Genomic DNA, 18156 nt, shown 5'->3' with positions numbered 1-18156 from the left:
AAAAATTAGAATGGGATATTGACAAATTTTCCTACAAATATAGCAAAACAAGAACATTACTGCTTGGAATCAAGAAAAAAGAAGGTTGGGTTAGCATCAAGGATTATTTTCCCTAGTTAATGCACTCCCCGCCATCGCGAAGAAAACTAACAAGCAATTGCCAAAGATCTTTCTGATGCAGCTGCATCCAGATGTCCTCTGATATAAGTACATTACATCTGATATGATATAGTTTAATATAGGCACACAAATTTTCCACTTGATATTTGTAAGATTTATAAGAATTTCACTTTTTTTGCCTCATGAACTGAAATACAATGCATAAGTCATGAATATCGTAAAACACCAGCAAATACAAGCTAATCCATAGCAAAAATTCACATTTTACAATTGAGGTTATGGCCTTTCTTTATCTCTGTCATATTATCAGTAAAAAATCATTTACTAGACCTGCATTCTAGATACTACTCTTGCACCAATACAAACACCAGTTCATCTATGATGAATGAAGATATGTTCCACACTTCCTCACTAAAGATCTATTGAACAGCTTCTGGATAAAATATCTTAAGATCTTTTGCCCAAAGAAAAAAGTGCTCTATGCCATCATGAATTGCTCCACTCTTATTCCCACAACCCGAATACATCCCTCACAAGTTTTGGATATTAATTAACAATTCTCGATTTGATATGAGCTTCTTCAATCATATTAAATAAATGTTTCCCCCATAATTTAACCTCTCATTGCACCAGCCATAAAATGAGTTACAAAAACATAATCAATTTCAGTATCGGGAAAAACAACCCTCAAGAAGCAAGTGAGGAATCATTTTACTTGGCACCCAACCTATATTAGTAAAAATTGACGAAAACCAAATCTCAGTAAAAACAACCTTTGAATTGAAAAGTTTCAATTAGCCAGTCAACCTTTATCATTCATTTAGATCATTTTCCAGATGATATTCTTTTTGCAACTCAAACAACCTATGCTACCAATGGTACCTAAATATCAGCGTCCTTCTCCATCAATTTCTTTAATAGTCTCTAATATTGTAGTAATCACTAGTACAAAGCCTATGTTAATCTTCAATGATAATTTCAGTATCTCTTGGGTTCACAGATTTGGAGGATTTTTTGAACATGAAGCTCAATTACTCTTTAGCTGCCAATATCTATCACTAATAATGGCATATCCAAACGAACAAAGTGATCAAGCTTCCAATAGGATTACTAGATTGAAACAACTTAAGTTGCTACCCGACCTAAGAATGCCCATTACACTCCTATCATGGCATCAAAGTTCCAGCACTCCCCAAATAGAAAAATGCCATGAAGAGTATGTCTGGGTCTCTGAGTCTATAAGTCGCTAATCATGCAATATATTACCTTCAAAACAAAATGTTTTCAATAGTAAATCACATAGCCAGTAGTAAGCAGCACCAAAATCCAATACATCCGTACTCACATTAATCCCAACAAAATTAGAAATATGAGAGTTCAATGAATAAAAACACTAGTTCTACGAAGAAGGAAAGGAGAGACCAACCACGACGACATCAAAACCCTAGCTTTGTGCGACGCCGGTGCCTGCGCTTGGCATTGTACCTGAGGAACAACATAGCCACCACGAAATAGCGGTCAAAGCGCCAATAAAGCGAACAGTACACACCCAACAAAAAAAAAGGCTAAGAAGGATCGGAGGAAGAGAGAACCTGATGGTGTTATCAGTGCGCATGCGGATCCAGTGAGGGATGGGGCGGTTCTGCCGCTACTTCTCCGCGAGCTTCTTCTTGATCGTAAAGGTCTTGTGGCGATGGCTATGGAGGGAGGAAAGAGATCAGACGAACCTTTTTCAAACCCTAGTAGAGGAACCCCAAGAGAAGAGGGAGAGGAAGTGAGTACTCTACCATTTTCTCATGCCCCAACCCCAACCCCAAGGTCCCCAACCCAGCGACCGCGGGAAAACCCCTAGAAGAGCAAGAGCGTTGGAAATAGCTACGTGGGCGAAGATTGTGGCGGCAACCTAATTATACGGTTTCTCCTGTTGAATTATGGGCTCAAAATTGGGCTGGCCCAGGAGTTATAAGCCCAAAAGGCATCAAGGATATTACTTTATTTTATTAGGAAAATTACCTATCAGGATACGTTGTTTGTGTTAGAAAATGGAGACTATATGTAACTGTAGACATTGTAATTAAAGATTCAAAGGGTATTGTTAACTGGAAAGCATATTGTAAATATTATTTACATAATTTAGAGAGAAAGTTGCATTTTTTACCTTCCTTTTTTTATAATCATTTTACTTTTATTTTGTACCGACAACGTGTATTTCATGACTTTCCTCATTTTATTAAGCACCTCTTAGAAAGTCTCCTGCGAATCCTAAAAATATTTATATTCGCATTATCATGAGAAGAACTTTCTAAGTCTTGCTCCTAATTCAAGTGGAAATATAGAACTCTACTAGAGCTGGTGGTAGTCATGAAAGGTGCCATTACATTTCCCCATCAAATTAAAAAAGAAAAAAAACTTACATAAGTATATTTTAGTATTGGAAACTAAACTATGTAATAGAGAATTCAAAAATTAATTGATTGAGAACCTTTAGATGTGTTTTCTGGTTCTTTATATATCTAAAATATATTTTTTAATTAGACTATTATAACAGATAATATTTTCATAATATTTCTATTCAACCGAAGGTATTTCTATTCAACCGAATGTTCTCCCCCTCCGGCTCCGGCGCCGCCGCAGCCCGTGGCCTCCTCCCTCTCCCCTCTCTTAACTCTTCCTCCTCCTCCAGAGTCCCTCTCTCTCGTTTCTTCTTCCGCTCCCTCCTCCTTTCCCCTTCTTCCTTTTCTTTATTTCTCTCTTCACCCTTCTCCGGCGGTTCCTCTTAGCCAAGGCCACCAACGCCTTCGTCGCCGAGGTCGCCGGTGCCTTGACGCTTAGGCCTTCTCCTCTCCTCCTCCTCCTCACCATCTTTAATTTGCTCCTGCCGCCGTGGTCGCCACCACCACCACTCCTTCCATCTCGCCCCCACTGCTCCTACCTCGCCCCCCGTTCTTTGCCACCCTCGCCACATCATCCTCGCCGCGTCAGCTTCACTCCTCTCTGGCGGTAAAACATCAAAGGTGGTAGAGGTACAGGTTACTATCAAGTCATTTCGGTTGTCTTCTCTTTACTTTTTCCTCAATATTGCTTCAAAATCCATAAACATGATGAAGCTATAGTTTGCTAAACTATTGTTGTATTTTAGGCGTTGTTTTTATGTAGATTTTGTACACCCTAAGAGTTTGAAGCTTATTCCTTCGTGCTGTGCCAATCATGGGGCCTTCCATTTCTCGGGTATATCAAGCTTATAAGATCTTATTGGAATGAATGAGTTTACAAGACTACCGGCTTTTCATGGGAAAGAAAATTTTATTGGGCCCTGATCAAAACTTTTTGTCATCGCCCCTAATAAAAATTAATTAGACATAAATAGAATTAGATCGTTCTCAAAGCAGCTGTCCATACGCGTAGTAACATGCCTGTGGGGCTGCCTATAGCATTCATTCCTTGAACAAAACATAGCCATCAAGCGTGATGACTTAATGACATCCAATGGTTTTATTAACTTCCTACAATGAATTCATGGTGATGTCGATTGGCCACTACCTTAATCAGTCCAACGCACCATGTTGTGGTTTAGAGAGTTTTTGACTAATTTAATACTGCCTCAAGTTTTATATAAAACTAGGTATGGTTTGAAATTGTTTACTGAGTCATTGACTTATATTAAGATTTTAAAATTACTCAGAAAGTAATTTCATATAAATTTCTATTCGATTTAAAGATTTTCATACGACTTACATGAAGTAAAAATGGTTACATATAAGTTTTGAAATACAGTAGACCCAAGAAAATTGGGAGGGCTAGTTTGTATAAAAAAAAAAAACACTCGTGATTTAGATGCGTAGAAGTCTTGGATGGGTGGGCGTTTTTTTAATTACTGAAGTATTTATGTGCAATTGGGTACAGCTCCTTCCTGGTTAAGATGTCATCTCATGCCCACTTTCAAACACATCCCATGAAGTGCGGATAAATGGAAGTGACTTCAAGACTTTTTATCCTTGACCAAACTAAGAATCAGCTACTCTAAGTTGGTCACTATTTGATTTCAAAAAGAAAAATAAAGAGAAGAAGTTTGGCCATTTCTTTATTAAAACCGCGTTCTTAGTGATACTGAAGTGATCAGCAATGATAGGGATGTCTCGGTCTCCCCATGTTTAGTCTAGTTGCTTGGCTTTGCATTGCTTTTCTCACAACTTAATTCCAAATGTTTCACAAAAAAAAAATGGTTCTTTTAAATTCGAGACCTTCTTTAAGAGAGAATTTGGTATTGCTGCCGTGAATTTCTCCGCGGCTTGGGTTTTTGTGTTTACTTCTATTATGCAATTTCAGTTCATTCTGCAAATTAGCTGCAATAGAGTAAAGATTTTATTTGCAAAACATTAAAGTATGGGAACTTATATCAAGAGACCCATTGTGATTAAAGTAACAAATGGAGTCAGAAATGGTTTTCCTTTGGGTCCTATTTGCCATTGCTTGCTTCATTTGGAAGTCATTTAGAGCTCAAAACTTTAATGAATTTGTCTTAATATAGAAGTTTCAGTCCAAGTATAGCTTGGACCATCAACCTCACTCTCTTCCCTACCAGGAGAAGTGGATCGGAAGAAAGATTATTTTCTCCTACGCCAAGTGCTTATTAATTCTATAGCTGTTTGAATGCACTGCAAACGACTAGCTTTCTTTGAAAGATCACAAGCATTTGGTAGCTAAAACATTCTTTGTTAGATTAACCAACTATTCTTGTAATTAAGTATTTATTTAGCAAACTGCTGTAAGATATACCATGGAGTAGGGGTCCCCTTTGGCATCAATCAGTCAGAGAAGATAAGATCATCAGAATTGCCATTGAATTCCAAACGTCTCTCTCATCATCTATCTTGTTCCCAAATACTAACAACCCATGAACCTTACACATGCTTTTTTCCTATCAAGAAACATCATCTGCAGACACAATCTCTTCAACTCTCTGACCAACTGCTTCTTTTCACAACCTCAGTCATGTTATGTTAATAAATGCTTTCATCAGGATGCCGCATTTCCTGTTGAATATACAGTAGCTATGTTAACATCTAGGAAAGTTATATTTTATCTATTTTTAATATATATATATATATATATAAATTATAAGCTTGTAGACTAATCATAGAATAAATAAAAATATTAACTCTCGCCAATATATATTAATTAGATAATTACGCAAATTGATTTAAGAAACGAACCACAATGAACCCCAGTTATTGCATAAATTCTGCACCATGGGCAAGACCATTTGTTGCACATCTTTGCTGGTCATGTTGGGTCCAAAATTTAGAAGGCAGACCTAAACCCCAGTTGCAACATAGCCATAGGACCAGGGTCACCAACCCAAATTAGCAGGGGCAACCAGCCCTAGGATCCTGATCACATGGTTAGGGATGACCCACCAGTCCACCACCATATGCAGATTGGGTATCTTTCAGAGATGCAAGCATGGGCATGACATGTTCTGGGACCCACGCATCCTCCATGATGAATCCAAGGTACATCCATATAAGTGCACAAAGATCCCAACATCAGGTGAGAGTGTACTACATTAGCACAGCCATGTGAGGGAGTGATTGAATGCAGATATATAAACATAAATATATATGTGGGTCTGAAATCAATGTATCCTGGCATAAAGGATGGAGGAGAAAGGGGTCAGATTCAGATACATACAGCCGCAATGAGGGGAGATCATCACCACTTATCTACATCCTCTTCATATGGCTCAATAGTTTGATTTGCAGCCATTACCTCCCAAAACCATCAAAATCCACAGGGCGATGAGTCATGTGGTCAGCTTTCTCCTTGTTTGGGGCAGCATGACATGGGCATGCACTGACTTCCCACCCACAAGGCTCCAAAGTAGATGCTGTAAGGTGTAACAAGATGACACTGCCTGCCAAGCTGAGGACTTTGGCATGGTGCATGCAGCAGTACTGCATGCTGAAAGCAATGCTCTTTCCATTTCCCAATGGCAGGAGAGGAGATCATCCCGAGAAAAAAATCTTTCATGTACTGCCTCCTCCTTGAATTGAGCAGCAGTAGATAAACAACTCTTCTTCTATCTTAGAATTTCTTTCTTTTTTCTTTTTTTACTTCTAGTGTTTACTAATCAACACCACAAGGTCCATATGCATGTGAAATGATGATAGGTTTATGGTAGGCGCATATGCATATGTTCTCAAGGAGCTTAGGCTAATCATCAGCTTAGCTGAAGTCGTAATATGAGTCGGATCTAGACGCAATAGACTAGAGAGATGCCTATGTGGACCAGTCGCCTTTTCATATTAGATTTCTTTGATCTACCCGGGAATTGCTAATGTTTAAAACTAATCTCTTATGATATACTTTTTATATGAGCTATATGGTTAATAAAAATAAGCAGGAATCTTATAGCAGTTAGTATAATATAATACCATATCCAGATTTTTCACCGTTTTAACTATGGAAATATAGTCTAACTAAAAAAACTTACTTACGTTTCGTTTATTATATTTACAAGTAAGCCCTTTGTAATGATTTGAGTTTTGAGTCTAATTGAGTGTGCTCTCATGCGGATATCTTGGATTTGAGCATTTAAAAAGAAAAGGAGGGTAGCTTAGTAATATAATCCCCTCAATCATGCCGTGCGCTCAAGTCATGCCGAATCTTTTTATTGTGATAAAATCAATGTGGTCAAGAAATCAAGAAAGCAAGACCAAACCCCCTGTGGGGCCCTCTAAACTAAATTGGCAATTGGCATACAGAAAGGCAACCAGGAGGGCCCAATCTCATCTCCCCTCCTCCAGAACAAACTATATAAACCTCCTCCCCCCTCTTCCCCACCCTTTAACTCCAAAAGGACACTCTCCCCTGAGTTAACCTCCCCCTCCCCCCCTCTTCTTCTCCACTTTACTCCAATCCATTGCCAATAACAGCAAACAAATCCATCCGTCGGCTTCTTCTCATGGCTAGGCCTCAACACCGATACCGCGGCGTCCGGCAACGCCACTGGGGCTCCTGGGTCTCTGAGATCCGCCATCCTCTGCTGTAAGCTTCTCACCAATTTCTTATACCACCTTCTCATATCTAAGAAAAGCATATCTCTGACCTCTCCCAATGGACGGATTCCTTGCAGGAAGACTAGAATTTGGCTCGGCACGTTCGAGTCGGCGGAGGACGCGGCGCGAGCCTACGACGAGGCGGCGAGGCTCATGTGTGGCCCGAGAGCGAGGACCAACTTCCCTTACAATCCGAGCACCTCGCCGCCGTCGAATTCGACCTTCTTATCCCCTGCTCTCACCGCAAAGTTGCACCGATTCAACTTGGTCTCAGCTCAGCACGCCAATTACGCCAAGGAGGCGCCGCGAAAGGCTCCGCCACCGCAGGAAGCGGAGAAGAGAACAGATGCTGTTGTAGGGCAAGAAGGAGAGAATGGCGACAACGGGATGCAGTTTAGTTATCTCGAGGAGCATCATATAGAGCAGATGATTGAGGAGTTGTTTGATTCGAACCTCTCTATAGAGCTCTGCTGCACACCAATCTGTTAAGTTCTATCTCTTTGATGGCATTAGTAGGATTGCCACGTTATGTTCTTCTTTGCCCTCGGGCCCCTTGATTTTAGTACTTGTACAGAGATGTTTACAGAATATTGTAGTATTTGTTTTAGTGGGAATGGAGTAGCAATTTAGCTAGTATTGCATTCGGCATACTATATATATATATATATGTACTCTGATGGATTTCAAATGTCAGTGTGCATGACCAAGTTCATTTCGAGAGTTTGAAATAAATCACTTTCACCTGGCTTTTTCTATCTTTTTCCAACCTAAGTCCAGCATTGGCATTGGATTATTTCCATAGCTACTACTGTAACCATGTTCCCTTCTCCTATTGACTAACCAAGCCGCAACTTAAGTTACTCTTTGTCTATTTCATATTTGGAGATAGGACATCTAGGACTGTGTAATTGATGGTGGTGGGTCTTTCTTTTATATAAGACCATATGAAGGTTGGTGAGGGGAGGGTGGCTCTTTGGGATGAATCATGGCATGTGGAGGCACATGCCTTGCAATTTTAGTCAGTGTTGCCAGATTTTGGAACTTGTGATGATGGAAACTGGCAAACACCACTAACTCTCTCTGCCTATCTAATTTTTTTTTACCCTTTATGAATTAAAGGTAGAATAGTTAGCACGACTTGGCCCTTGAAAAATAGGAGCATTCTTTTGACCCCTTGCTGGTCTTTATCTTGGCATGCTTTGAGATGGTCTAGAAGCGCTTTGATGTATGATATATTTCCTTGATCAGGTTAAGTGGGCTATGTATATATACGATTGTATGTATGCACATACTAAGTAAATGGAGAGATGGAAATTTAGGCTTTTGATGCTAAGTCTGAAAAACTCAATTAGTTAGTCTTATTTTTTTTTTAAAAATAAAATTAATTAAATATAAATAAAATAAGATAAATATTTGGATACTAATAACTGTACTCAAAAGCAAACAAAATCTTTAACTATCATTGGAAAAAATTTCTAGGCCCTTATGATTGGGGAAGGCAGAAGCATGCCCTCATGCTCTGAGCCCCCATGTCATTCATTCCCTTCATGATCATCTTTATCTAACAAGTGATTCCCTAACTTTGCCTTTCATGATCAACGCTCCCTACTTTGCCTTCCTCTTTTCCTCTTCTTATTGGTCCACTAAAATCTCCTCATGATTGTGATCCAATAGGATGCTGCTTTCCGTACAACTGGAAGCCTACCGTAGGGCCGGGAGTTGATTGAGAAGGGCTACTTCAAAGTATGATGAACCTAGTGGTATAGTTCACGACTCCATTATGATTATCTTTCTACGACTCTTTTGGGAGTTAAAAAGGACTTCAAAGCATGCCAAAAAGGATCGCTCAGACTAAGGGAGATGAACATCTCTATATTTTAAGTATTAAGTAGTAGTCTTAAGCTCGGACCAGAAGATCGAATATGGCGAAAGAAAATTTTACCACTTATTATAAGAACTAAGACAAGCTCGATCCTACGTAGTTTTGAGTTTCGACCCGATTCAATGGTCTTTACGTAGTCTCTAATCGTATTAAATTCTTTATTTTCTAACACACAGTAATCTCTACAAAGGGTTGCTCACTAAAAGCAACCGTCCTCCTACTCTCTGGCCATTGATTATATTATATCATAATCTAATATAAAGATGGGGCTATTTGTAGAAACACGCCCAGGAGTTTTAGTAATTGGCATATTGAGCTCTTGAAATAAATACACATATATATATATATTTTTAATAAAAAAAAACACTTCTGTTTATTATTTTAAAAACTAAATGTTATTTTTGTGCAATATGACCCATCAAAAATGATTGTCACTCTTCAGAGTATATTGTTTTCACTCCTCTCATAAACCAGACTCTAGCACAATTTATTTAAAAAAAGTACTTGGAATCCTTTCTCACATTATAGTTAGTAGAGCAGTGAGGAGTATCTCTTTAGATATCCTTGTCATGTTGCAGGGAAAGAATAGGATAAGGAAAGAAGAGAATAGAAAGAAAAATAAGAGGAGATAATATTTTCGATAAGCAACTAGAAATACCTCATTTGGGTGGAGAGAATAGGAGAGGAAAAAAAAATGTCACAAGAGAAAAGACTTGCTTTTGTTTGAATTAAATTTTTACAGAGAAAGATAGAGAAAGGGAGAGAAAAAATATCTCAAAGGGAATTTTCTTTTTGCCTTCTCTTGATTTTATCCAAATAAGATAAGAATTTTTTTTTTTTTGTCTGTCCAAACATAGTTAAAAAGAGCTTTTTTTTTTTTTTAAACATCCGCTATCAAATACACGCGTCTCATATTGATGGAGTACACTTGATTCTCACATAATATACAGGTTTTTATCCGCACACAATATCTCATCGAGAAGGGGCATACTTAGTATGCTAAGTACTTGGCAAACAACTAATTGATTGTCTATACTAAATTCACTACTCAAAAAGACATGATAATGATGTATCATCACGTACCGCTAGAATTATAACTCCGGTCTCATAATTATAATTTATTTAACAATCTTAAGCATTGACTAATATAGATATAGGTATTAGGTATACACTTTGGCGTCCATAATCTAGAGTTGGATGAGTAAAAGGGCACCATCGAAACAAAACTTAACTACATAACCATATGCACAAGTGGTGTACTAATGGAATACTAAAAGCATAATTATGCTGACTATTATTTAAAATATTAATATGCTAGACATGGATGCCATAAAATCATAAAAGAAAAATAACACTATAGTATCTACACTACTCATAGACTACAGATGATTCACTTGATTAAATTATATTCCGTTGCTACATACATTTCTCCACTAATTGGGCATCAAACTCTACAGTCTTTATTGTATGGTGATGAATCTACCATGTTACGAAAGTAATTAACCATACATAAGAATAATACTTATATAGCATTAAGTTATATATAAGCTCAATTGACTCAAAAGGTTGGATAGATATACTATAAACTCTTATATTAATTATCCAAGTAGCAAAGATATAAGTATTATCGGTTTGAGAGGGCCGTTACAAGTAAGTAATTAATAGCTGCTAATAGCACCCTATTGGTTGGGCCTTTGGTTGCAGCCCCACCAACACCCAATTGGTTAGGCCAAGGCCCAACCGAAGCCCAACCCAGACTAGCTTCCGTAGCTCAATACACTAGCAATTGGGTTGGGCCTTAGCATAACCCAAATTCAACTCTAGCTGGACTGTTTGCAGCCCAACCTATAGGCCCGACTTGAGATAAAACCTATTACACGCAGTTCCTCTCCCTCAACGGAGGATAAGCGAGGGAGGGAGACAAGCCAAGAGAGCAGAAAGAGGTGGTTCCTAGCAATGACAAACACCTTTAGTGGAGGCTAACTATATTGGGATACTTGTAATAGGTTCGAGAAGAATGCACAAGGTGGGAGGGTCGGCCATAATACACGAGGAGAAGGGGACATCTACTCCGTTGTTAGAGGCTATAAAGAATGTCAAATCTATAAATCGAGTCACAAGAGTCCTTATCAACGACGCCTATAAAATCTATATTGGAAGACAAAAATAATATGATAGAGGGATGCGATAGGTAACATAAACTGAAAGTACATCAAGAAGCTAATGATAGGAGACAATAAAAATAGCCTCCACTAAAAGCATAGAGTGCCCATTAATGACACCCACGATAAGAGGATGTTAAGGTAAAGCTTCTCAGCCGATGTGGAGGACATGAGTTCATTGGTTAGTAAATCCTTTTAAGAATACTAAAAAATAAAAGTAGGATCTACGAGATGAGGAAAAAAAAGAAAAACATCGCTAGTGAAAAAAAGAAAAAAGAAAAAAGAAAAAGAGAAACATTTGATATACATTTTTCTCCACTTTTTGGACCCTTTTATCTCACTTTCTTTTTAATTGTGTCGAACTTTCATATTTCTCTTTTCTCCTATTCTTCTCGTCCAAATATGACGGTGTTATATAAACATAACGGTGTTGTCAAAGTCTTGTGAGAAAAATGATAATTCGGCAAGAAAAGGGCCAGCTCTTGTCCAGTCCATAATCAATTTAGACTCAAAGAAGAAAAAAACAGACGGTTTAACTAATACTCACTATATTTCCATATATTTATTCTTATGGTTACAAATATATTTTCATATATTATTACACTCCTATAATTGCCACGTAGGATGGCGAATCAGCAACGTAGGCGTATCCGAGAGAGCCTAGCAGCGTGCCATCCATCTGGACCATCACCACCTCTCTCTCTCTCTCTCTCTCTCTCTCTCTCTCTCTCTCTCTCTCTCTCTCTGCCAATCGAGTTCGAACTAAAGAAAGAACCAAATCCCCTCTTAATCCCCTACACCTTTCGTAAGAAAGGAAACCGAATCCAACTCCGAATCCCGGGAGAGCTCGCTCATTCCACTGCTCTCCTCCGCGTCGCGGCATCGATTCCTAAGATGAGGGGCTCGTCCACCAGGAAATCGGGCTCCGCCGCTGCGATCGGTAATCTTGGATCCGTATCTCTTTCCCGTCTTCTTGAATCCTTCCTCTGCGATTCGCCTTATATTTCTTTCTTGGCTTGATGGATTAATCCATGCTCCCCTAAATGCCCAAAAGAATTCGAGACTCTGGAAATAGTCTCTTGGAAGCATTACTTGATGGTAATTTAGAGACAACTGAAATTAATTTGCTAGTTTGATCGAAGACCTATCCTATAATAATCATTTAGGGGTCTTAAACCTATACCAATCAAATTGCTGAAGAAACTACTAAAACTTGGCCGTCTCTCAGTTCCAAATCTTGATTGGTATGGTCTTGTTCTGTAAACATGAGCAAGCATAAGCGGCAGCAACTATTTAACAATCTCGCTATGATGTTTGTGCCGATTTATCAGATCACAATAAGCTATTTCTTTGGCTTATACCCTTATTTTAGTAAGGTTTTGATCTGTAGCCAGAGTACTTAACTTCTTGCTGCAGGTAACAGATAGTAGACAGAAAATTCTTTGGATACTAGATTCATGGACTTCCTTTGTGATTTTTTTTTTTCACTATGTTTGGTGAGATTAACTTCTTGCTGCAGGTTAACTTTCGCTAGTTCTGTGCATCCTATATCATTCTATTGGATTCTTACTATAGTGTGAAAGTTCAGGCAAATTAAGTTCCTATTGGTGGACCTTCAATGTAACACGTGGTGAATATGCAAAGATATAAAGTGAAGCTTAGTTGTCCTGTTATTTCTTAGCGTTCCATCTCAATCCCATCATATTCTTCTTTTTTATGCCTCTCATTTCAAATCCTTGCTTTATTTTGCTACTTTATTCAGATTTCTAGTCAAGATATATAACTACATCAACCTGTGCATATGTCCTTTCTCTATCCTGAACCTACCGGATTTGATAACTTTCTTCTATTTTGACCCATATCCATAATTCATTGTGCAAAATTCAGATCTATTATTATTTTCTAATAATCATTACAAAATAATCGGGGTCACATCTACTCTAAGCTCCTACTGCTAGGTTAATAGATATGATAAATTATTCTTGGGATTTTTGTCGCCAATGTTAATTAATGTTGCCCATCCTGAATAGTTAGTTATAGGAGGGAGCCACTGTCATTAATTTGGCTTAGCATCGTTTCGCTGTTTGCTGTTCAGGTCCAACTAAAGCTATTTCAAAGGAATTGGAACGAATAGATCAGCTGTTCTACGCATATGCTGACACCTCTTCTGGGATTATCGAGTGAGTTCTGATCATTCAAGTTGATAATTCTTTTCATGTGCTGCTCATACAGCGTAGACACTATTGTACAGATTCATTAACGAGAAGTTACAAATGGAATGCGCTAAACTGTCACTATTATACGTATATGACTTGAAGTTACTGTCTTAGATTATACATCACTTATAGGTTTGTATGTATATTTGTATGAATGTATCTTGTGGAAAGAATCTGTTAAATCATCACTTTGTTCTGATGCTTATTCAAGGAGAATATCAACCAGTCTTGTAAAGAGATTTGGAGTTTTAAAACCAATGACAAATATTTATTTTGTGGAACAAATAATCAAGCAGGAGTATTCACATGGAACCGAAGTGCTTTCTGTATAACTTCACTTCGCAATTTTCAGAACACCACTTAAACAAATTTTATTTATTTTAATTTCTCTTAGCAAAATTTACATCTCCTGAGGGAATGCATTGTGCATCGCATAAACACACTATCCAAAGAACCGAACAAATGGAAATAAATGTAATGGTTAAGAGCCAAAGGAACAGAATGGAAGTTCTTTTAACAAGTAGATCCACAAAATTACATTATTTCACTACTATAACATTTAATAGTGTTATTTTTGTGCTTGTTTGAAAATGTTATGTTGTTTCTTGTTACTTTTATTGATTCTCAGTTTAAAAAGGATTTATCCTTCCGATATCAGTGAAAGAAAATTGTTCTCAGTTTAAAAAGGATTTATCCTTCTGATGTCAGTGTAAGAAAATTGAGATCATTATCTAAGAACTTCTTGTGAAGAGAATTGTTTTAGGTCATGACCATTGGATGATTAATCGAAGCATGAGACAGTGATTGTAGTGTACAGGAATACTCATACAATTTCCTTGTTCATAACAGCCCGGAAGGAATTGAGTCTTTCTGTTCTAATGTGGAGGTTGACCATACTGATGTCAGGATACTGATGCTCGCATGGTATGACAGTATAATTCTTATGATCTTGTTTTCATTGGAATTTATTCTAAGTAATTGTTTATTAATAAACATTTTTCCCTATGGATCTATTTATGTTGACTGGGAATATTTCGTCAGGAAAATGAAAGCTGGAAAGCAAGGGTACTTTACTCTGGTATGTTTTCCTTCAAACATTCTATTGTTTTATATTCAAGCAATTACAACATTATTTCTCTTCTCACTATGTGAATGTGAATCTGACTTTTCATTTTTTTGTGACAGGAAGAATGGCGAAGAGGACTAAAAGCTCTACGAGCTGATACTATCAGCAAAATAAAGAAGGCATTGCCGGAATTGATGAATGAGGTTGGTGTTCTATTCTGTTCTATTGCTAGTTAAGCATATCTCTCATTGTTATCTATTTTTCCAACACAATATTTCTGCAAATACTTATTCGTGTGTGTATCTTGATTTAACTTTGTATTTGTTGAATACTTATTTACCAGGTCACAAGGCCAACAAATTTTCTAGATTTCTTCTCTTACTCCTTCCGTTATTGCCTAACAGGTGAGGTAGCTCTGAATTTTTTGATATTCTTCTGTTTGCACGGGATCAATTTTCATTTTTTTTTCTTATATTCATAAACTTCAGAGGACAAGCAGAAGTGCATAGACATAGAGAGCACATGCGTGCTTCTGGATCTAGTCCTGGGCTTCCTATTCCGGCCCCAAGTTGACAAGCTTATCGAGTATCTTAAGGTAATACTACTTTGAAGCCATTTATTTGCTTTTAATCTACAAGAAATTATTTTATATTGGTTGTGACTTGAGTTTTCATGTTTCATTATGCTTAGCATACCCTGCTAAATTTCTACATTTGTGCATGTATACTGCAGTACCAACATGACTACAAGGTAATAAACATGGACCAATGGATGAGCTTTCTTCGATTCTGCAATGAGGTTAAGTCCAGGACCATTTGCTACTAAACCTTATTTAGTTTGATCTTTATCTTACATCTTCTCCTTTTTCTAAATACACAGTTTCATTTTAAATGAGTTGTTTTAGTATTGTCTTCCTAATTTGCCTTTTTGCTTTCTCATAATGTTTTTCTTTTAACATATCCTTTGACAGATAAACTTCCCATCCCTTGATAACTACGACCCAGACCTTGCTTGGCCCTTGGTTTTAGACAATTTTGTAGAATGGATGCGTGGAAAGTAAATCTAGTTCTCTTTTAAAGCACTGTCACAGGTGCTGTCTAGTCCATTGTGCTTGCAGAATAAGGTAGATCGACCACCTTTCTTTTCTTCTTTAACTTACATGAAACTGAAAATTGTTTCTCTCAATCTATATTCTATATATTGACAGGTCATGTGTCCATTTATGTCTTCAATGTACAGGGTTTACAGAGACTCGAGAATTTCTGCAGATTATTTCCCAAAGTATTTACTGGAATGCTGCATTGGAGGCACAATTTGTTATAGTCTTCATCTTCTTTCTTACTGTGTTGTGAAATTGCTGAAACCATTGTTAGAATTTTATGTGATTTTACAGTTGGGGTTATCTGCTTAACTTTGGCCTCCTCCCTCATCTAGTAATCTCTGAGAAATTTTTTTTTTTCGGACATAAAGCAGGATTGTTTCTTCAATTTGAAGTCAAATTCCAAAACTCTAAAGCGAGATCCTTTTTCCTGTACCAGTTTTGAAGATGGCAGGCATTAGAAAAGCAAGCAAAGATCTTGTAACTAAAACAGGGGTTACCATTAACCTAGCCATCCATTTCCTTTTAGCAGCTACTATTTTAAATCTTTTTGAATTTGTTGGATGTTTTTCAGACAGATCTAGTGATCATTTCAACGCGTGGATGTACACCAATTTAGTACCTTTGTTGTTGCGGTGTTGACTGCTAGAGAATCTAGCCCTAGCTAAATATTTATTGCATGAAGTGGTCACCCCTAATGTGAATTTAAGAACCTTATATAGGGCCTGTTGTCTGTTGGTATCAGGTTGGTGCGATATTAGGGTGAAGACTTACTGGATATAGATCATTGGTGAAATCATATTTGTATCTCCGATAAGGACAGTGAACAGATAAGTAAGCTTAATTACTATATTCATTAAGTATAACCATAGATATAGATTGGATATCAAATATAACTGTATTTATATTTTGAATGTAGAAGAACTTGTGGTATAACTATTATATTTAATAGACAATTAGTAAATATATATGTGAAAAATGGATAAGATATTCATATTTAAAAGTATAAAAAACACTAATTTTATTATTTTTCAACTCATATATGCATTAGCATAGATTACTTAAATGCAGATATGGATTCAAATATCAGGACAGATAGGAAAATTTTCAGCTCATACCTCTCAAAACTCAGATATGGAATCGAATCCTAGTAAATTTAATCCGGCCCATTTTCACTCTTGAGAAATCCTTCACTCAGAAGAACCAAAAGGTAAAATGATTATTATAAGATCCCAGCCTACAACTAACATTTGAGGCTTTTGATTGGATTGGATTAGATTTCGAGAAAAAGTCTGTAGACCGATGTCATTGAATTAGATCAGATTACATATGACATTCAGTTGTTCGTCAAATAAGAAGAGGTTACAAGATCTTAGGCAAACAACATGTTGAGCCAGAAAATGAGCGTAGAAATTATTAAGTCTACTAGTGAACCCAAGTATAACTCAGGGGTTTGTAGAGAGCAGCTGTTTACTATCAAGGATTATATGAGTATTATCCAATCGGGGTTGTCATCTAGACCTTTGATCCAATTAACTGTTAATTGGCTATCGCTGAAAAGCCATATTTCATCCAATGAATGGAGCTTTGAAAGCCCGTTCAAGCCTACCAGAATAACCTATGCTTCACCAAGTAAGGATCTAGAGCAATGATCAATGAAGATAGATTTTGCTAGCAGGTAGAGAGGGCGATGTGATTAATGTAGATGCCTATGCCACCACAGAGCGTGGTGTTCCATGCAACATCAACCCAACCTTCTCCGTTGACCACCACGGCAATTTTGTTCATCAGCGACGAGTCCACTGCTTGGCTACGGTACAACTGAGCTCTGTCCAAAATTTAGAGTGGAGCTTATATGCGTTGAAGACTATATATCTTGAGGGTGAACAATTTTACTGTTGAAAGTCTTTTGAGAACGAGGTTTCCAAATACACCAGAGCATGTGAAAGCAATAGACCACATCTTCTCCGGATAGCAAAGAGTGAGCAACCATCAATCAGGAATCTAAAAAGAAGGGTAAATTTATTGATCTGAATCCCAAGTGATAGGAGAGCCACACTGTCGAGTAAATGGACAACTGATAAGGAGGTGGTCTATAGTCTCGATGCTGGATTGACATTTGGTGCCATATTGACAGTATCCGATAGTTTTGATTGCGACCACTTAAATTTTATAGCTCTTGTATTTTTCTTTTTCTTAGACTTGATTAGAGTTATCAGGTATACATAATCAAATACAAGGGCATATATTGGATGGTGCACCCTAACTGCGCACCAGATTTGTGCTCATTACCGCATCCTGCGCATCTTGTGTCTCCTTCAACTCATGTACCACACTTTACATCACACTACGGTAACAGAGAAATTAAACTGGGGCTTCATAAGGCCCATCTATATATATATATGTGTGTGTGTGTGTGTGTGTGTGTGTGTGAGAACAAAACTTCACGTCGTGATCAAGTCTTATTCAGATTAGATGTCATGTTTGGCTCGATCCTACCAACTTGGACACACCGTAATTAAAGGACAAATGTTTGCACCGTTAGAAAGGTAG

General features: G+C 37.5%; 2 protein-coding genes across 3 annotated transcripts; both read left to right on the top strand.

Moving 5' to 3' along the window:
- The first annotated feature begins 6974 nt into the window (after positions 1 to 6974).
- Positions 6975 to 7809, top strand: LOC140778949 (ethylene-responsive transcription factor ERF003). Its single transcript, XM_073123860.1, has 2 exons — positions 6975 to 7167; positions 7256 to 7809. The coding sequence occupies exons 1-2, from the start codon at positions 7085 to 7087 to the stop codon at positions 7665 to 7667; spliced, it is 495 nt and encodes a 164-aa protein (XP_072979961.1). The 5' UTR covers positions 6975 to 7084; the 3' UTR covers positions 7668 to 7809.
- Positions 7810 to 11946: 4137 nt separating this feature from the next.
- LOC140778430 (uncharacterized) lies at positions 11947 to 16220 on the top strand. Of its 2 annotated transcripts, none has more exons than XM_073123135.1 (10): positions 11947 to 12162; positions 13318 to 13402; positions 14288 to 14362; positions 14480 to 14516; positions 14624 to 14707; positions 14848 to 14908; positions 14993 to 15099; positions 15237 to 15302; positions 15475 to 15627; positions 15712 to 16220. In XM_073123135.1, the coding sequence occupies exons 1-9, from the start codon at positions 12117 to 12119 to the stop codon at positions 15562 to 15564; spliced, it is 651 nt and encodes a 216-aa protein (XP_072979236.1). In that variant the 5' UTR covers positions 11947 to 12116; the 3' UTR covers positions 15565 to 15627; positions 15712 to 16220. The 2 variants fall into 2 exon arrangements, with proteins under 2 accessions (XP_072979236.1, XP_072979235.1); XM_073123134.1 differs by having other exon boundaries at positions 11948 to 12162; positions 15744 to 16217.
- Positions 16221 to 18156: the final 1936 nt, after the last annotated feature.

The sequence above is a fragment of the Typha angustifolia genome, chromosome 15, assembly GCF_048772165.1.
Source record: "Typha angustifolia cultivar Huaian chromosome 15, ASM4877216v1, whole genome shotgun sequence".
NCBI classification, from domain to species: Eukaryota; Viridiplantae; Streptophyta; class Magnoliopsida; order Poales; family Typhaceae; genus Typha; species Typha angustifolia.
Note: the sequence above shows the minus strand (reverse complement) of the source record. Positions and strands in the feature narration are given on the sequence as shown.